Raw genomic sequence first — 21,716 nt, 5'->3', positions numbered from 1 at the left:
AATTGCGCAATTCCGTCTTTTGAAATGAATCGTGTTTATGTAACAATAGTTTATCCACGAGAATGTTACCATTTATTTATCATTTCTCACAAAGTATTAGTTGGTGTCATGTCAAACAGTGGATAAATAATCTCCTTGTGTAGTTGTCAATATTTCGGAACGCTTCGTCGGGATCTCACAGGGACTGAACACTACTTGGTTTCTTATAGTTTGCTCTGTACTGGGTGTTTACACAGGACTGATAACACGCTAGTTTAGTTTAGATTTAAGTTTAGTTTATTGTGCGGGGGGTGGCGATGGTGTTGGGCAGTCACGTGACGGTGACAGGTCCTGCCTATTGAGAGCAGACCACCCACCTCGAAGACCGCGCTGCTTAATAGAAACAGGCATGTAATTGTGAGACCTTCCAGCACACAGCAGAATGACTGCAACCTAGCAGGATTATTACAATCCCTGTTCCTTTAAAATCATTTTTTTTAAATTTTGTGGAAAAATAACATCTTTTAACTCCTGAAAATATCGCGCAAAGCAAGACCAGCACGGTCATACAGGGGAGGCTCGAGAAAGATGGTAAGTGAAGTTATCTTTGATTTGAACACAGAGAGACCGCAGATTCTTGGAGAGAACTCTTGGCAGATGGCATAAGCTTGTTGTGTTACTGATACAGTTATTTTAGCCTCTGCTTCTGTAGCTAATAGTGGGATTATTATGGTTGGGTAGTATAACAACGTTGATAAAGATCCGAGGCGACTTGCTGCTTGATTCCATTAGAAATACTCAGTTTAGCTTGGACTGGTTGCTGAAACAGATGGGGGGTTAATAGAAAAGATATCAGAGCTGGGGGTCCTGACGATCCCTCGAACACTTTTTCACGAACCTGAGAGGTCGCCCCCAGCTTCCGTTTAGTGCAATTCATTTAGAGGTGCACGTCTGGGACGAGAAATCACTGATTACTGCTGCCTTCTTATCAGAAATAAAAAGACATCTATATTTTCTTAAGTTGAACTTCTGTAAGTAGCGGGCGTGCCGGTGTGCTTACCATTGGCTTTAATACACGTACGATATTGAAGTGTTCATGTATACAATATTTGCTTTACTTCTACCAATTGTGTAGATTATACCTTAAATGCTTCCTCAGTAACGTCTATACAGTGAGTCGGTCGATTAACGTAACCCAAATTGTGTCTTATAAAACAGAGCGATTCCTCACAATAAAAAAAAGTTCTTAAATCATTTATTTGGATCAAAGGCTCAAATGAAACTCGATAATTATATTTAAAGCGTGCCCATTTGAAAAAGTAAGTCCCACCATGAAAATGAGTGTTGAAAATCGGCGCGTGTAAATGAATGTTTTAATCTTTTTTTTTCATTTTCGCTTAAATAGTTTCCCTCTTAGACTTCAGCATTCCTCCCCCCCCCCCCCTTTATTTTTTGCTGGTAATAGTCCTATTGAGTGATGTAGGCGTGAGGTGTAAACCGGATTAGCAGAGTCAAAGGGTGAGTACAATGAAGCGGAATTGTTTTACTTCCTTTCATTTCTCACGCCTATATATCTAATAAATTTGTTGCTACAGCAGTAGGTCAAAGGATCGTGTCGCCAATCGTGTTCGACAAGACGTGATGCTAGGCTGTCAAATGAATGGCCCCTGAAATGATTAAACTTACTTACTGAAAGCAGAATTGTGTGAGTTTGTCGATGTATATATGTCTGTGTATTCTATCTCTAATTCGGTATCCATGCTCCGGGCAGCATGCAATGTAACTTCTCTTTCAGCTCGATCAGGGGTAATTAGTTGCGTTATTTTGACAGTTTATGTGAGTAGTGCTTTTCCCCCCATCGTGTGTGGGAGAAGCAGAGGGGAGGCTTGACATATTGAAACCAGCTACAAGAAAAACTACTGTGTGCTGTGTTTGAAGATTAAAGCACATTGGAGGACAACGTCAACTTCGGTTGAAAAATCTGTTAGCTGAAATTAGTTCAAAGAAAATTGAAAACATCTTTCACAAACTGACCAATCAATTAGACTGGACAAAACCAGCAAAACTGAAAATGTAAAATGGGTTGCGATTTAGAGGTGGTTTAAGGTGATAGGCAATGCCTTTTCCTTCAGTATTCTAGAACTAGAGCCGGGGTTAATGCACACAGATGAATCTAAACATTACGTGTGTATACATGTATACTTATTTCTAATTCATATCTGGTGGTTACAATATATAGTTCCAAAGATACACTTGGTACGAGCTCTCAGAACTCATGTGGAGGGGTCGCACTTCGTTCATACTTATTGCAATCGAGAATGGGTTGAATGATTTATGTCAATCAGAGAGTAATTTATAGAGTTTACTCTTTTTGTACTGTTGGCTCCATGTCTGCTTAAAATGAATGAAACCATAAAGATGAGAAAAACATGTGTATGTTGGATTTAGAGAAGATTGCTGTGAGATGTGATTCCTGAGAGTGTCACGGACGCATGTCCACTGCCATTTTCTATTTTACAGAAGAAAGTAATGAAATGCCTTAAGATCTATAGACTAGTGACTGGACGAATGAAAGATTGGAGAAACAGAACACTGTAGATGGATGGATAGACACTTAAGGAAAGCAAGTAATAGTTCAAATCTCTCCTTTTTTGGAAAAAAACAACAAATAACGGGATAATCCTTTCTGTAAAATTTAAGTATGAAACATGGTGGAGGTAATCAAATCGGATAATAATGCTGAAAAATGGAAGAAAGAAGGATGCAGGATATTGGATTATGTGTTTTCCCAGCTAATCATAATCTCAAATGAGAAATAGCAAAATTAAGTTAAAATGTTACATCAGGTAAATCGTGGATATGTGTTAATATACATTAAATAGTTGATTCAATGTACTCCGAAGATATGGTGCAATATTTCCAATGCAGAAGGAAAGAGTCAAACTCTGAAAGTGCAAATACAGTACTCAGTAATCCCCAAATGACAAATGAAATTGATTAAATCTATTTGGGAAAAAAAGGTTCTGACTATTATGGGGGGGGGGGGTGCTATAATGATTTGCTGAAGTTAACCCAACCGGTCGTCGAACGCGTTTACATGAACAAGGTATGCATATTAAAGACAACAAAGCTTCCAAATGTAAATAAGGCTAGATTGATTACGAACAACATTATCGCTTCGGAATGGAACACTCGCATGCATTAGTAATGAGGCAAATTGAGGGCATCCATAGCTGACCACCCAGGTTGTGCGTCTGAGCTCACGCTTCTCCCTTTCTCTGCAGCCATACAGAAGCAAGGCAATTACATGCCGAATGTACCCCATCCATTCCCTTTGCCTTTAAAGCAGTTAGCTATGGAGACGAGCTTAAAACGCGCCTTCCTTTTAAACATTTTCTTTAAAGTAGAATAATCACTTAATAAATTGGAAGCAAAGGTGAAATGGCATCTTTTTTTAAAGTCAAACATTTCGTGCCATTATGCTTTATCACCTACAAAGGCATTACTTATTGCAAAAGTGCGCATAACAAGTAATACAGGAAGTTAATAATCGATGCACGATAGTGAGGTATGCAACAATTTTTGATTGATTGTAGTGAAACATGATAAATTCCCATTTCGGTCAAGATAACACACACATTCCTCATGTTGTCATTGTACTAATGTTAGTTGGGTTAACTGAAAGTTTCTGATTAAGTTTATAAAGTTTTAAGTTAACAAAACGTGCTAATAAAGTTAAATGATGCCATTTGTAGACTACATACAAAGAAAATTGATCTTATTTTCGTGGTAGCTACGATAGAGAAAAAATAGATTTTGAAGGTAGTTTAAAATGCGCAAAAAAGGCATCCATTTGAAAGGGTAAGACTAATTTTGCTTTTCTTGGATCTATTCCTGTGAAAAATTGCCATCATTTGACGTTTTTCAGGATTATGTTTATCTCTTGAATTGGATATTATTTTCGACTGTCACGTATAATCTGTTGTGGCATTGATATTTATAAATGTTTATTACAAACGAGATACAAAATTGCGCAAACAGAAGACTGAATTGTACATATACACAGATCTAGAGAACATAAAACCCAATTTGAAACAAAAAAAAGCTATTGTGGCAGATGCATTTTGACCAATTCATCAATCTTCGTTCTTTGTTGCAATGCTATTTGGGACCTCTAAGGGGCGCAGTGTACGATGTACTTTGTGAAAGCAGGTTCGCTTAGGGGTATGACATTCATTACTTTTTACACCAGATCCAAATTGAACATCATATCAATCTACAACACACACAAAATGTTGGTGGAACACAGCAGACCAGGCAGCATATAATATCAATCTATATACTTGCAGGTCAAATTTATAAGAGAGACCATATTTTCATTCAAAAACCAAACACTAAAGTTAATACTAATAAAAATGCTATATATATTCGCTGTATATCTGTGTGATGAGTTAAATATAGTTGTATTGGAATTGAGATAAACTAAGATGAAATAATAGTTAACTAACGTTTAAGTTATTCAGCTATAGTGAAGGAAGTTATAGTACTTAAACCAGTGAATGAGAATTGTTGATTGTAAATATGAATATGAATTATGAAATATAATTGTTCTAAGTTGAAAGAAAAAGTTATTGTATTTGTTTTAATGTAAGGTCGAGAAAGTAGTAGACATTTGTTGAATGAGTTAAGTTTGTTCATATTTAGTATCATCACCAAGATGCTTTGTTATGAAAAGTATGGTCAGTTGATGGTAAATAGTATTGACGTCTAAATCTGAACCTAAGTCGAACTTTATAAGTATTATTCTGACATTATTGGTTAAAATGAATCATTTTCTTCTGTTGACTATGTAATGTTAATCTACTTCCATGTAACTTCATGAAAATGTTAGAAATAATGAATAAACTATTCGTACACCCATTCGAAACACTGTACATGTAACCAATATATTCTCATTTCAGCACTCCAGACGATGTCTACTTACGAAATAATTCACTGTACCCCAATGATAACGTGGATTTATTAGAACACCCTGTGCAAACTTATAGTATTGACTTGATAACGTGTTGGAGGTACTCAGCATGTCAGGCAGCATTTATGGAGAGGAATCACCAACGTTTCGGGCCCAGTCCCTTCATCAGAATAAGTCCTGATCAAGGGTCTTGGCCTGAAAAGTTGGGTGTTTATTCCTCTCCATAGATGTTGCCTAACCTGCGGAATTACTCCAGTATTTTGTGCTTGTTGCTCTGGATTTCCAGCATCTGGAGAAACTCTCGTGTCTATATGAGAAATGGGATTCGTATAGCCGCGAAATGAATGTTCGGCAACGACATAGTGGGATGAAGGTGCAGTTCTTGGGTTGAATGTCTCTATGCATCAACAAGTCCATTTACGGCCTTTGTATAGTTCAATATCGAATGAAGTGATCGGGCTAAAGCCTGAAGGGCCGTATACCCCCTTCAAACTTTCACGTAGTGAGTTAACAAATGTTCCACCCTGTGTGGTTGCAGTTTAGTAGATTGCGTCAGAAAGTCGAAATCCCACCCTGGAGATTTCCGCACAAAGTCTAGGCAGACTTGCCGAAATGTAGCACTGAAAGGGTACTGTTCCTGCTGCCGGACGAGAAGTTAGAGCGAGGTTCCTTCTGCACCCCAAAGTGAATGTAAAATGTCGCGTACCCCATGTTTCCCAGAACAACGGAGCAATTAATCTTGTGTCCCGGCCGATAGTTTCGCTCAGTTCAGCATTCTAGAAAGCAGATGACTTGTCCGTCATCCTGTTCTCTTCGGGGAATTCACCGTGAGGAAGGTGTCTTACATTGAAGTTGCGACTTCATTGACTATAACGCTATGTGGACTGTTCTGAAAGGCGCCATGTACCTTAAAGCACAGAATGAGGGCGAATAGATAGACCTTGCTAAGAGTTCAGGATTTCCTCAAATTCCTTACGCACAGGCGCACATGAAAGTGAAATTCAACCTCGCAGGTTTCCTTTCCTCGTCCTGTCCCCTGCTATCCCTTTCCCTTCTAGAAATTAACAGAAGTCTGTTAATTATCCATGCAAATCACATTGATCCTGATGGGGTTTGACAGGACCAGTGAGGATTTTGTTTTCTTCCTTTGATACTCCCGTAATTCAGCCATTCTCACATTGTGACAGCGCGTCGCCCTGGGTACGCCGGTCACATGACCCCTAGTGAAACTCCCCTATCTCTCAATGAATTAAATGAAAATGTGTATGGGTGGTTTGTGTGGAGGCGGTGGGAGGGATGTGTGGGATTTCTATGATATAAAAAAAATGAAGATAGCTCGATTTGTCTCTAACGTCCCAGACAGGGAACAAGAAACAACGCTTAAACGTTTCCAGAAATTTATATCCACTCGGATGTCTTTCTTATGTATTGCGTGGGGCGGAGGGGAGGATTTTAAAAAATCACTTGCGCATTTTTGGAAAGAGCAGTTATTTAAGGTTTCGGAGGAAAACATGAGCACGCACACACACAGATCTCCCACTTCCTACTGCACGATACGAGGACTGTCATTCGAGCAAGCCTGCTAATTCAACTGAGACCTCCCAGCATTTGTTACAACTCCACGCCAAGATAAAGAATTTTCATTTAAACAAGAGCAAACAGTTCAACAAAAATCTTAAAAACACTCTTGAGAATCTGCCTCCCTGAAAAATACAGAAACCCTAATTTGCTGTTAAAGGGGAGAAATGTCGAAATTGTATCCCTGTTTAAAGTATAGAAGTTGTTTTACTAAGTGCGTGCAAAAGAGAGAGAGGGAGAGACATGGTGACGGGAGTGAAGGACTGTGATTTCTTTCAGCAGAACCGCGGCTCCCCTGAAGTGGGGATGGATGCATTCACAGCCTGGGTGGTCTCTCTACTTTGGTGAGCTGTTGCTAAGCAGCTAATAATAGTCGTGTTTGCTGAGTAATTTCAACCTTCCTCAGCCAATCAGAGCCAGGCAATACAAGCCTTCTCCCAGCCATCTGACGGCCCTGGAGGCGGGTTTTTGCTTTCCTTCCACCACCACCCCCCACCCCCCAAATGGAGAGAGAGGCTTTTTCCCCTATTGGATCAAGGCTCAGCGAGCTTCAGGGCCTGTTGCACAGAATGGTTCAAGCGAGTGATCGGTGCGGGTAAACTCCCGAGTCTCTGCAAGAGGGTGAACGTTTTCAAGCTGCCCTCTCCGAATCTCTTTTAAAGTGCACTGTGCCCCGTGAATGTAGAAGAACGCCAGGATCCCCCAGATCGCGAAATGTGGGAATGGAAGGCGCAAACTTTGACTCGCCATCGCTACGAGGAGTATGAAGTTTGCCAGGCAGCGTCTACTTTGTTGAGGATTAAAGTGCCCGTTTGGTGGAACCTAAGACGGTGTGTGATTATACTGCCCAAGTCCCATCAACAACATGGCCTCGACTGTTAACATTACGGAGCGCCGAAGGACAGAGGAGGAGGAGGAGGACCATGTTCAGCAAAAGAGGAGGAGGATAAGGAGAAACCTGCGGCATCCGACAGCGGTTTTAGATTATCTGGAACGGCCGAGCTATTGCGATGCTGCCTTCGCGCTGGATCAGATCTCAAAGGTGCATTTCCAGTTTGTAAAACCTCTCTGTTTTTGCTTTTTTTTGTGCATTGGGAGCCTTTTGTGTTCCCCCAGAAGCGGTGGAGTGGGGAAGCGAATCGCCGGGGCATCGGTGCTCATTCCCCGTGTTATCACTGAGCTGCTAGTAGGAGTGAAAGTTTAAAGCGAGAGAAAACAAAGCTGAGCTCTCCCAGGCGCTGCTTCCACGATTGCTGCAGTCCCAAGTAGCACGGAGGGAGCACCGACCCACTTGGATGTGTGTGTGTGCGTGTGTGTGTGGGATTTCTTGTTTCTCCAACTCGCCATGTTTTTGCGTGGAAATGCTTTACGGCAATGCGGATTCCGGCGTGTCTTTAAAAAGATACTAAAAACTGAAAAACCCTGGCTGCATGCTCTAAGTTTTAAAGTAAACAAAAAGCGAAACATTCTTTAAGCGATCGTATCTGCTCAGTTATAAGCTGAAATCCATGTGGCTCCCTCTTCCGTTCGCAAATATTGTCGTAACTCTCAGATGGCTGCTTCACTTCCTAATTCTGATCACAGCGTCCTGATACTGCTATGGAAATGAATTACTCAGGCTTATGATGTTACAGCAGGGCAACCACGTGGATGCACTCTTTGCTATCATGTATCTCATTAGATCTTCCTCCCCCCCCAAAAAAAATCCGGCTGTTACTTGAATACATTAATTACGACAATTTAACACGTTGATCCTTTCGAAGTTTAACTTTTATTTCCCCCCATATAATGAAATATTTGCACGTATTTTGGCTGCCCTCTTACTTTATTTACAATTTTAAAACAATTGCGCCGATGGATTGCAAAGCATGAGACACCAATTCGTTTTGCAACAGTATTTCACCCCGCTTTGTCACTACTTACAGGTTGGATTGCAATTTAGACAGATGAAGTGACAGTCGTTTGCCGTCACGTTTAGTAACACAATACGTAATATAATATAATCCAATGGGCAGTGAAAATTCTTTAATGGGGCTAGTTTAATTTAAAACATTGGGTTTAAAGCTGTACTTTCTCACAGAAAGACTAGTTGCAACTAGAAATCGTCAGTTGTAAGGAGTGCTGTCTCTTTAAGGATGCAATTGCCCGATGAATTCCCTCAGATTCTCAAGTGTGTCTTCTTTTATTTTAGGGAAAGGCTACTGGAAGGAAAGCACCGTTGTGGCTTCGAGCTAAATTTCAGAAACTGTTTTTTAATCTGGGCTGTTACATTCAAAGGAACTGTGGAAAGTTCTTCGTTGTGGGCCTGTTAATATTTGGGGCGTTCGCAGTAGGATTAAGGGCTGCTAATCTAGAAACCGATGTCGAGGAGCTGTGGGTGGAAGGTAAGACCTTTCTCCCTCCCCCGGGAGCGTTTGTTTTATTAAACCGAATCCAACTTTAAAATAGAGAATGAATGCTACCAAAAGAATAGGGGGGGGGCGCAGTGATGAAGAAACATCATGCCAGAGTGGGGATTGTTTATTGTATGTCTGTTTGGCTAACAGCCAAGCCAAAGTTACAAAGAAGTTGCTGTAATCCTTTATGATGAATTTCTACGTTTGTGTAAAGCTCACCGGCGTCTGGTGTTGGGGGTGAGGAGAGTGATTTGTGGCACCTTGCTTGGCGGGAATTGTGGGGGGGGGGGGGAGATTAAAAGTTTTTTTAAAGTGGTGGAGCCTGTCAAAGCCGCCATTTTGTGAGTGCCCCCAGCAGCCGAGTCTGGTCGCTGCAGCGCTCTGTGAGTGAGCGTGTGTGTGTGTGTGTGGTCCTGTTTTGGACGGCTTTCAACTTTCAAAAAAACATTTGTCTCAGGAAAAAAGTGAAGTCGTACAGACTGGAACGCATGTTTGCAAAGTAGATTAATGTAAGCTAGCGGGAGGTGACGTATGTTTAATGTAATTGCAAGTCAGTATTGCATTAAAAGGAGTTTTCTATAAGTCGTGTTTTTTTCCCTGTGGTAGGAAGCTAAATTCAATTAAAGATTTTGTGAGCTTTGATCTACATTATAGTGATTAAAAACAATGGGGCTAAGATGGTGAATTGTTCATTGATGCGTGAGTAGTTTACGAACTGAAATACAGTTATTGAACTTTTTAATACTGCAAGTGAACAGCTTTCATTGTTTAGTAGAGAGAAATGAAAACATTGTTATTTATCCAAATCCTGTCAAATGATTGACATGCAGTACCTAATAATAGTTGTGAAGCATGCGAATATGTTGTGTTAAGGGACGATTTAATTGAAGGTGTGAGTAGACTAACATAACTCGGACTAACATAACTTTGAATAACTCGGACTAATCATAAGTCATTTTGAGTTATTAAATATTTACCAGTATCTCAAGGATTACTTATATACGTTTTAGTGTAACAGCTCCAAAGTTTATTCTGTTAGCTATACCTCTACTTTTATTTGTTTAAACTATTTTTTGTTATCTGTGGCTGTTTTTTTTTTTAAAAATTTTTACCTTCTCTTTTGCTTCACATATTGCTTTTTTTTCCTCTGTCGCCCCTCCCGTTCCCCAAATGGCTGACAGCAGCAGGAATCTTGAGTAGCTGTGTGTGTTCTCAGTGGAGTGTGTAACTCTTTGGTCACCGACATGGGCACTGCACAAATAAACTAAAAGAGCAGCAGTTGCATACTTCTGTGGTTAAGTGTATAAACAGAAGGCAATACAGAGCAAAGAATTGAACAGAGGGGAGCTATGCAGATGATGGACGGGTGTGGGAGGTTGGGTTCTCTAAAGGGACAAACCCAACTTGGTTTGCAAAATTTGGAGTATACACTGACGGAAAAATACCAGCCATGACACTTTACAAGCTTCAGTCTGGCAGCTTTTGATCAAAGATTTGAAACATTTCTCATATATCATAATAACACGTGTATTGTATATGCATATTTGAGAAACTGGTACAGTATCAGCCTATTTAAAGAAGCACGGATGAAAACAATCTTTACTGCATTTGACATTCACAAGATTTTAGTTTCTAAAGACTGTGAACCACACCAAATGCTAGAAATTTCAATAAATCTCAACAAACGTGAGTGATATTGGAGTAAACAAATGCACAATTTACCTGAATGATATGAACAGCCCCTCAAGTGGATAAAATTTGTTTGGAAAAGGTTTAATATAATCAGAAATGACCTTTTGCCCTAACTTTCTTGGCCTCTTTCTCTGCTATTGCAACTCAATACTTGCTGCATCAGTGTGCACCGAGTTCCCAGTGTAATTCAAAAACTGGCACCCCTAAGCAATGTGGCATAATCAATACCAAAAAGAAAATACCCTTCTCCCGCGATTGATTGTGGGCAAACTTAAATGTCATTTGCTTCTAGAATCGTTGAAACTCTTATAGGCTTCCTTCGGGGGGAAAAAAATTATTTTCTTTTGGATTTCTGCTTTTTATGATATAAAAAACTGTACATGTATTAAAATGTCCTTGTTTACATGAAAATTATTTAGGTCATCTATCTATTAGAAATCCTCAGCACAAACACTCTTGCTAAATAAAAAAGAACAAATATTCATGCCACAACTAACAATCAATGACCATCTCCAAAAAGTCTTTCACAACCTGCTTTGAACAGTCAATAGCATTACTGTTGTTGAGTTCCCACCAGTCGCATCCTGGCAGCCACCATTGACCAGAAGGCCTGTTACATTAGTCAGTTAAAATACTGCTGCTGCAAGATCAAGTTGAGTTTATTGTCATGTGCACAAGCTTGGTGAGGTACAGGAGCAACAAAACATTTCATCGTCAGTGCAATTACAGGTTCAAACACCATATAAAACATAAATTTTTGTATTTAAATTAATTTATTATACTGTGAAGAGGGAAGGAAGACTATTTTGTGTTTGCACTAATGTTTTGATTTGAACAAAATCCATATATTGCAGCAGGTGGTCTGTAGTGTTCTGTTGCTGATGTAGCATTTAGTCTTTTGCAAGTTGGTTCTGGATGTGATGGTTGTAGGCAATACTTGTTCTCGAATCTGGTAGTTTGCGACTTCAGGCCTTTGTACCCTTGAAGTGAGAAGAGGGAATGGCCCTAATGTCAGTATCCTGAACATTAGATGCTACCTTGTTGAGGCAGCACCTCCTGTAAATGATGCAAGTGATAAGGAGAGCTGTGACCGCTGCTCTCTGCAGCTTCTTGTGTTACAATGTATTGGAATCATCGTAGCAGGCCAGGATACAACCAGTCTGATCAGAGACTGGGTATTCTGTGGTGAGTAATTCCTGACACACTTTACCACTTTAAAAGGAAATAATGAAGGAGGTCCAGTGGCTCCCTGTTTGAGTGCAGCACCCAACAAGATTTGAGCTTGACACCATCAGGGGCGCTTGATTGGCATGTCATCTCTCACATTGGGCCACTGCCATAAAGTGTGCTAGCTACAAAGAGCGTTACAGTTACTCATCTTGATTACTTTTGACAGCATTTCCCTATCTGCAATCTAACATTACGAAGGACAAGGGTAACAGTGCGTAGGAACACCGAGTGCATGTTCCCCTCCAAGTTATCTGTCATCCTGACCTGGATACATTTCATGGTTTCTGCTGGATCTAAATCCTGGAACCCCTTCCCAAACAGCACTGTGAGAGTACACTCGTAGGAACAACTGCAGAATTTCAAGATAGGTGGTAACTTTATTTGTACTTTCTCAAGGGCAATAAAAGATGAGTAGTAAAAGGACTGGCTATGCCAGCAATGGCCCGAAACAGGAGGAACTGCGAGTTGTTATGAATTTGTTTAATAATGTTCCAGGAGAGGGACCTCTTTGATAAAAATCCAACCTGTTTCTTGCCAAGTGCCATACTTAAACACACTATATCCTTTATCCTGCACTGCATAAACTGGTTTACTTGCTTCTAGAACCTGATGTAATTAATACTGATGATCTTAAAATAATATTTTAAATTACCAGCCTTGCATCTTACAGTCAACTTTAAGATTTCTTTATTTTTTCTGCCACTGTGTAATAATGATAACATTTCAGCACTCGCAGTACTATTTGATCATCATCCTTGTACAGTAAAATGTTTGATGTTGATGAAAAGTTTAAATTTATCAGCGACTGCATCTAAAGCACAAAAGTGTCTAGGAGTAGGTTGAGAAACAAAATGAGAAAAGTGACCTGCAGGCGTATAAAGACTATGTCTTTCAAAGACTGTTAGAGAAATAATTGTTTTTTCCCCCCCCTAAATATTTCGTACTCCCACTCCATCCAATAATTTTGCATCCATGGTCCACAAAATCTCCGTTAATATTCCTGGCGACAGCATGTCACTCTATCAAGCTATTTGACAAATGGGGCCTCTCAGTTCCAGGATACTCCCTTGTATTACATTATGTTGCCACGATATAAATTTAATGGTTAGGTTCCTCTTAGGAAATGTACTAATTATTCTTTATTGATATTTCCAGCAGTTCCAAGATCCTCCTACACACAATACTGTGTCAACATGAAGTGAATTTAATGGCTAGTGAACATTAGGATACTTTTTTTGTCTTAATACCAGTCTTTACTGAACTTCCCGGTCCTATGTGGAAAAACCTACCTGAAGGACAAACCTAAAATTACCAGAAATAGTGAATTCAAAATGAAAAGTATAGTGGCATTGAAGGTGTACATGGCTTTCAGTTATTGCGCAAAATAAACCTCAACAATACAGTACATACAAATTGTGACAAGGCAGTCAGCATTAACAGAATTTGCAGTGTAGTTCAATGTAACAGCCCAAGCATGCATGTAACAGAACCACCAATCAAATGGGCAGCATTGACATGACAGTATGCAAATTTAACAGTAGAGTGCATAATAAATTACTTTTCAAAACTCTGGGCTTTTCATGATCTTCCTTGTACCCAGTGTTCAAAATACAGGCATCCAGCTTTAAAGTTGGTGTTGGTATTTCCAACACCAAATCTTAGGAGAATTCTGCTCTCTGAGAGAAGGTGACCAGAGAGAAGGTGACAGGTGTCCAGAACTATATGAACGGAAGCAAATTTGTTTTTTTGATGTCCTTAGTGCTGCTGATCATGTCAGTATGTTGTTAAACTTGTAACCTCATTGCAGGTGTGTATCTAGAGTGCACTCACTAGGTGTTATCTTTGCTTAGGGGAAGACATGAATGAAGAGTGTTGTGGCAGGTGCTGGGTGGCTGAGGTAGAGTGGAGTTTTTTCTGGTCTTCTGTCTCTTTTCAGACTTGTTTATTTCAATTTTGCATAGCATTTTCAATGCTGGCCAGACTCTGCTGATATCTCTGGGTGGTGGTGGTGGGGACTACAATTGCGATGAGCAGGTGAGACAGCACTTTGTGAAGGGAGGAACAGAGTTAACATTACACTGACCCTGCTTCAGAACTGCTGTTATCTACGTCATGAATGGCTCAGCATCTTGTGTCACATCCTTCTTGATCTCAAATGAAACATCATCTGTTCGAGGATGAGATTCACCTTTGGATTTGAATACTGATTTCACATGAGCATCTTGGCTGCTTCTTGTATTCCTACCCATTCTTTTCCTTTGACTTCAGTGACTTTTATGGCTAGTGATTAGATTTTTACTCATTTAAAGTTATGAACCAATGATTAATTCCTCACCACAAAAATCCCAGAAGGACTTGTACTGTGCAGTGCTGTTCTAATACTGTTATTTTTCTCCTAAACACCTATTCTCATATAACCAAGGCACCAAAAGTTGCAACCAATATTTAAAATGTGGCACTGCATCTAATATGAAGGGTAGAACCAGTTGCTCCGCATTTTAATTGAGACACAAAGTAATTTTTAGCATTGAGTTGTAAAAGCATCAGATTGTTATACTAATACTTTAATTTTGTGCAATTTCCCCAAGCACCTATTCCTCTTGCTAAAGTGTTCTGACTCCCTAAATCCCATACAGTACCTTGGAAAGTTTCACGTTGTGAAAGACACTAAAAGATTCATGGAAGAGTTTGCAGTTAGAGGGTGTGTAGTTGTAGAGAGCCATAATCATGGAAAACAGAAACAGGCCCTTCTGCCCAAGTGGTCCATGCTAACCAAGATGCCCATCTAAGCTAGACCTGCTTACCAGTATTTGGACCAGTGCTTGATGTTTTCTCCCCCTTTGGTCTTCAATGCTATATTCTGTAGTTCATAGTAGTGCATTTTGAACAGTCGACAGCTTTGCAATTCCAGGTTAGATTCATTTATACTCTCAGTTTTGCAGACATGCCCTTGGATAAAGAAAGCTCATTTAGCCCAGGGAACATATTGGTTTAAGTAACTATTAATAAACAAGGAGTTCCAAAATTAGTGTCTTGGGCATATGAAATGCTAGACTTTGATTTAATAAATTGCTATTTATTATCATAAAAGCTCATTAAATTTTTCTACAACTGCTGCAGTAAACAATTTGACTTTTATTTACATTTGCACATTAAGGTCAGATTACTAGTTCATGGCCTTAAGGCTTTTTTAAAAAAAATGTTAGCTGCCTTGCCTGTTCAAACTAATCATGAATCTGTAATATTTCTAATTTAGAGTTCAACATTGAACATTAATCTTTAACACTTGTAAGCAGGAAAGTCTTCAGCTAGACATCGGTATAGCTTTACCAAACTTTAGAAGTTGGTATAACGTTTTAATATTTTGAACTTTACAGTTCAGTAATACATTGGAAAGTGCATTCATCAAAAACTCTTTTCACTTCTGTAAATAAATGAAGTAGATATTTTAAATATTTGTGTGTTGAAATAGATTCTGCTTCAGTCCTGTATTGGTTTTCATTCACTGAGTGTGGATATTATAAGAAGTACTGCCACACATTGTCCATCCTTACTGTCTCCTCAGTTCAGGGGCAATTATTGGTCCAAGTCACATTTGTGGCTCTGAAGACTAGAAAGGATAAAGGTGGAAGATTCTCCTCCTCAAAGGACATTTGTGAACAATGTAGTAGCTTCTACAACAGGCTTAGTTTCACTATCATCATCATCACTGAAACTAGTTTTAATTCCGGATTAATTAAATTAATTCAGATTTAAATTTATTGCTGCTGTTATGGCAGCTGAATGCTCAATAGTCCAGAATGCTGGGGGCTTGGCCAGTTACACAGCTATTACATTATCATGCCCTATATTTTGTATTGATTTAAAATATGTCAGTGATGTAGCATTTAAGTGTAAGACAAATGCAAATTATGTAAAGAAGTTACTTAATATAGTGTTACCAGTATCTCACTGCAAAGTCCCTTGACATTCAAAGCCCCTCTCTGTTTAATGCTGGACAGCCCGGAGCAATGCATGTACATTTTAATATGAATTTTACAAGATCCAATCATGATTTTATAAATGGTTTTGTGTAATGGATCAATGTTTAGGCTGTGCCCTTCTGTGCTTGAAGGCTAAAATAAGACAGCTTCCAGATTTATGAGCTGAGAGATCCATTTGTTTGGATCTTGCTTCACAGCTGATGCCCAGATTAGTGCTGGCTGGACAGAGCTATGGGAGATTTGTTTCGTTTCCATCCTGCCATGTTTATATTTCATTTGGATTTCTCCTTCAAAGCTGACCTCCCCGTGACCTGCTGATAGACTATGTCCACCAAATACTCACCACATCTTGGCCACAGCTGATCTCAGATTGAAAAAAGTTAGAATGTGCCTTAATTTCCATTGTGTTTTCATTGTTCTGCTTTGGGACTAACTTGGTCCAGATAAATTTGGACCCAGTGCTGAGATGTTGGTGGTTCAAAGGAACTGGTCAATTAACATGTTTTTACGTTATTGGGAATGTGTTTTGACAACAGATTGGCCTGCTGTATATGTAGATTAAGATGTTTCAGTGTTAAGTGTTTATGATTAAATTAGATTTAAAAAGTACTTATGTCATTGTTGATGGAATAGAGGGCAAAGTGGTTGATGCTATCGTGCTTAGTGATAAATATCCAAATAAAAGTCTTCCAAAAAGGAAAAAGAAAATAAATGGCTAGTGTACAGTTTTTTAAAATAGTATTACTAAACGACTTTTGGCCCAAGGCTCAGGAATCCTGCCCAAAAATGCCATATGTATTACACAATCAAGCCCTACAATGTAAACAGAATACTGTGCCATGGAATCAGGGTGGTCTAAACCTCCATCCCACTACTCTCTGCAGCAACCCCCCCCCCCCACCCTTTTAAAAATTCTCTCTGCTGTGAAATGACCACAGTAGTTGTAGTGTTATTTCTCTTTTGGCTGCAGAGCTGGGTTTTGGAACAAAACTGACAGTTAACATTTGAATTATTATAAGGCTCTGGACTGCCAAAGAACTGCAACTGAATTTAAAATCAAGTGGAATTTGAGTTAAATGTAATTGCCTCACTGTTGAAAAAGGTTATTATTTGTAAGAAATTTTCAAATCCTACTAAGTTTTCTGCAAAATGGATTGTGCAATTTAAAACTCTTCAAAGTATTTGATGTAAAATAATTAAATTTGAAAAGTGATAGTACTTAAATTAAATCTTTGTCCAATCTCTGTGGTTTATTCCTCATACCGCAGGTGATTACTATGCAAGACCTCAAAACGGATATAATTTTCTCTTTAAAGATACGTCTTTTATTTCCCTCAAAATTCAAAAACAAAAATGATTGTGGCAAATTCTCTTTGACAAGTCCAAAAATCTAAAATTCTTCTATTGTTGAGTGGTAATTCTTTTTTTTTGAATAGAAGAGTTGGTTTCTGTCAAGTTTTTCTTACCACTTTCGTTTCAATACCTGCTGTAAGAGAAACAAACGTTCTTCATCCTTGAGATCTTTTGGAAAAAATGGGTGGACCTAGTGGTTTTCATTTTTTTTAAGGCAACAGTTTCACATGCCTTGCACAATATATCTCTTCGTTTGTTTCCCACACCAATTGATTTATCATTTTGCTTGCAAGCAGACTTAGAATGTTAGGGCAGGAGCACACTCACTTTTTTCTCGTAACTTTTTTGTTGCAGGCCGAAACCAGTTGACTTGAATAAATTTTTCTGCAGTCTGAATGAAGCCAGCAACGTGGAAAAATCTTACCATTCAGGGTTGTCTGAATGTACATTTCAGCCACACAGTAAGCTGTATTTGTAAGCAGTGGACTGCTAAATACAACCATTTTTCGCAGTGGCGAGTTAGACAGGTGATTAGCATAATTAGCACAGACCACGCTATACATATGGAAATGTTAAGTGTGTAAATGCCAGCTGCGGTGTAAAATTTATGTCAGGGGGTCGACAGGGCTGTGTGAAAGTATTGTGTTACAGCTGCAGGTCAAAGCCTCCATTTTCTGACCCCCTTTCTTTTGATAGTGAATGCACTAAACAGAAGAGAGGAGAAAAAGAACGAGAGAGAGAGAGAGAAGAGCAAAAGAAGTATAACATATAACACTTTGGAAAACCATTATGATTGCTCCAAAAATTTCTGTTTTCTGTAGTGGATTTCCAGCTTCAGTGCATCCCTATATTTGTTGATTGACTGTTTTTCACCTGAATTTCCAAGTAAAGTCGCATCTATTTCAATGACTAAAAGGTCTTAAGTTTGTGAAGTACTTTTAAAAAGTAGCAACTGTTTTGGAATGAGAGGAGAAAGAAAGGGCTTATTAGCTTGATTTTTTTTCATCAAGGTTTTTTTGGAGACATTTTTATTAATTTGATGGGAAACTAAGTACAAGTTTCATGCCCCATTACAAGAAAACAAACATTAAGAGAAAATAATTGGATAGTTCAGTGGAATTAGTCATTTGTTATAAATTGTGTGTGCAGTTTTTACTTTTGTATCTATTTTATGACAGATTTGTGGTGTTGATGGTGAAGAATGGTTAGCATCACACTGATCCAGTGATGAAACTTCCTCATAGCTGCAGGGGGTCCTTATGAGTCAGTCCCTAATCCAACTAATCCTAGTTGCAACAAAATCATGAAAGTGGCCCCCAGTGAAGTGTGTTTCCCTGCACAGATGCAGAAGGAAAAGTTTTGGTTATAAATCACTCCAAAATGATCCATACAGACTGGGGAGCTTGTGTGAAGCTGGAGGCTGCCATTGTATTTGCCCATGTGGCCTACAGTGTAAAACCAATGAAAAGAGACTTTGTTGCCAAGAGGTGAGGCCTGTTCAGAACTGATTGGTGATGTCAGCTTCAAAAGAGGCATGTGGTCAGTGTGACGCAACAGAAGTGAGCGTATTGACATGAAGTTGCAGCCTTAAAACCGGTCACTGTGTTTCATGAGACACCGTGCAAAACTGGTTGAGTTAAAAGAGTAGGTGTTTGAAGTAAATAGTATTTCCTTATTTTGAATTCAGTTTTAACCAACAATGTTTAATGTTGTCACAAATAAAAATCAAATAGCTTTGAAAAAGAATGTAAAAGTTAATTTCTCATAGCTTTCAATTTGTGAATGTTTGCTATAATATATGATTCAGGGAAATCCTAAAAATTGAATTCTACAAACTGTCACCTCTAATTCTGTGTTGCCGCGAGGAGTAAATGCACTGAATGGTGGGGTGCATATTCGCGTAGACCAAGCTTTCAAGTCTGATCTCTGATCTTTGCTGAGTTAAGTGATCCAGTTAAGCACACTCTGCAGTTGGTCTCCAAGCCAGCAGTTAGGTGGAAAATAAAATCAAACCAAGTTTCCTGCTTGTTATCAGAAACACCTGCTGGAAAATAGGCATGCCTGAACTTTGACTGACGGCAGAATTAGTTCAGCCAAGTGTCAGTATTGAACTAGCTTATGCATGGTATTAGAAGATTTCCGTGTCCATCGGATAGTACCCAAACCTGATTTGTCTCATTCAGGAAAGAAAGCTGAAACAGTATCTTCAATATTAAAGTGCAAAATCTTAATACCACTCTTGATCAGATTTGTTATGTTTCACACGCATGTTAATGCTGTGTAAATGGTAAAGATGAACTCTTTTCAGTTTCACATTATTTTGACTGAAGGAATGTGGAAGTTATTTGTAGAAGAATCCTGAGTGAGATGGAAGACCCAGTTTTCAACTGGTAATTGAAATGGGATGTAATAGAGGAGGGGATTTGTTTGCCTCAAATAAGTGCGTCAGAGTAACTTGGGAATGGGGTTGGAGGGGTACTGTTCCATTCTTTATAAATTTTCTGACTTCAGATTCTGCAAATTAGGCACCACGATTAATTCAACTTGCGGGTCCTTTCGGGAATCCCGGCTTCCCAGCTCAGAATCCCAAACAGAAATCGGGCAATTTAACAGATATCCCAGACTTGGTTAATTTTTACTTTCCTGAGGATTGCCAGACCTGTCTGCAGTATTGTTTTGCTCTATCTCCACAGTCAGTATAAAATCATCATTGCAATCTGAATTTTAAAAAAAAATCAACTAATCCTCAGATTTAAACTTGTACAGGGTTAGCTCCATTAGCACGAGCTAGGTTAGGAGATGGAGTTATCAGTGCTGGTTTTGTTAAGCTTGTGCTAGTAGAACAAGCATGTCCGTTGATTTTTGGGCTGCATTCGTATCCTGTATCAATACCAATGTGATTATTTTTGAAGTTTCTGTTTTTAGTGTTGAAACTAAAGTGAAAAAGAAGACAATTTTGACTGAAGAAATGTCCCCCATGCCATTTTAGGAATGAGGATTGATAGTTTAACACACTAATACTGAGGTGAAAGTGGGTATTTTGACCACCATTACTGCTGCTGTTGGCCAGTCAGTCGGGCTTCACTTTCCGATTTTATTCATATCCAATGTTGATATTCAGTTTTGTGCCATGAAGTATAGGTGAGACTGAACACTCATTTCATTCATTTAAAAGTTGATCTAGTCTAGATAACTTTTATGTCTGCGGGTAGCAGAAACTTGCTGAAATTCCCAAAGTAAACTTCAGTACTAATGGATGGCTAACGGAATATTCAAGTATTAAACTGCAAATTCCATCGCTACCACAGATGGAACAAAAAGTGTAGTATTATATTGGTTCAGAAGTAATTTTCAACTTTAATTCACACATGTGAGAGAGGTTTGCTTGAATGATTTTAACAGCACTATCACAGTTTACATACAAGCAGTGAAACCATGCAGGCAGTGACATGATCTGAGATTTATACATTTGGAAATGCTGATTCAACCTGATCAGGATTGGCAGAGTGAGTGAGTATGAAAAGGAATTCTGAAGACGTGCACCAGTGCAAGGCACTTTTGAGTAAAAGGTCACAGCAAGGGAGATGGTGCAAAACAGCAGGTGGTAGCATTTTCAATATTATTTCAGTTTGGTCAATAGGTAAAAGCCTTATTGTCATTTAAAATAGAACCTGAGTGTTTACATGATAAGAGGCTCAATTCCTTCAGTACAATTTATTGAAGTAAATTATTGTGACCATGTTTATGTAAGAAATTTCTTGAACACTTTTAATTAATCCATGTCACAATATATTTTAATATAGAAATGCCTGCATTTGATGCAGTACCTATAAATTAACTGCTGACCTTGGAGTTCATGAAATGACAGAGGACATCAGAAACTTGAAATTCCTCCTTATAATGGAGTGCTGATTAACATGAATGATTCTAGCACCTCACCTTTGGTTTTAGGCAAGTACCCCTGTCAGCGTTGTGGTTCATTTTGTTCTGATGCATGAACTTGCCTGCCTCTTCTGTTTTTCTGGTTTTGCATGTAGATAAGAATGAGGAAGGAGCCTATGATTAACCCTGGAAGGAACTCCGGAATTACATGGTACACTACAGGTGTAGGACAGGGAACCATTGATAAAAACTGTTCTGTCTGCAATTGGACAGATATGACTGGAAACAAACAATAGCAATTCTATAGAGCTCAATAGCTCTGTAGGTCACTGATTCCAAGATGTCGAAAAGTTAGAAGATCGTGGCTCTATTCACGTGCATGAATCATAAACTGGCATTTTAAACTGCTTTGTGTAAGAGGCAAGCTTTTAGTTGCTGACAACAGAGAAGTCAAGGATGCAATTTTTGAGGAGGGAATTTGGATTTTCAAATGGAGTAGAATAGTACCCATGAACATATTACTGGGTTGACAGGCTGGGGCAAGTAAGGAAAGCTGAGCAGTAAGAACTGTAATCGTGATGTTGTCATTAATCCAGCAGAAGATGGGTTTGGTGAGGATGGACTGCAATGAAAATGAAGGAGATAGGCAGT

At 39.0% G+C, this 21,716-nt stretch overlaps 1 protein-coding gene across 4 annotated transcripts in view; it reads left to right on the top strand.

The window, feature by feature from the left end:
- Nucleotides 1-450: 450 nt before the first annotated feature.
- The window catches only part of ptch1 (patched 1), a 72,795-nt gene continuing 51,529 nt past the window's right edge, over nucleotides 451-21,716 (top strand). For 3 of the 4 annotated variants that reach the window (XR_009512175.1, XM_059969868.1, XM_059969867.1), the window contains exons 1-2: nucleotides 7,025-7,571; nucleotides 8,721-8,913. Coding sequence is in view for 3 of the 4 variants with exons in the window: in XM_059969868.1 (XP_059825851.1) it covers nucleotides 7,395-7,571; nucleotides 8,721-8,913 (370 nt within the window). In the remaining variant the exon portion in view is untranslated. Of the gene's footprint in view, nucleotides 571-7,024; nucleotides 7,572-8,720; nucleotides 8,914-21,716 lie in introns of those variants that run through there. The other variant, XM_059969869.1, reaches the window with a different exon arrangement.

The sequence above is a fragment of the Hypanus sabinus genome, chromosome 5 (genome assembly GCF_030144855.1).
Source record: "Hypanus sabinus isolate sHypSab1 chromosome 5, sHypSab1.hap1, whole genome shotgun sequence".
NCBI lineage: Eukaryota > Metazoa > Chordata > Chondrichthyes > Myliobatiformes > Dasyatidae > Hypanus > Hypanus sabinus.
Note: the sequence above shows the minus strand (reverse complement) of the source record. Positions and strands in the feature narration are given on the sequence as shown.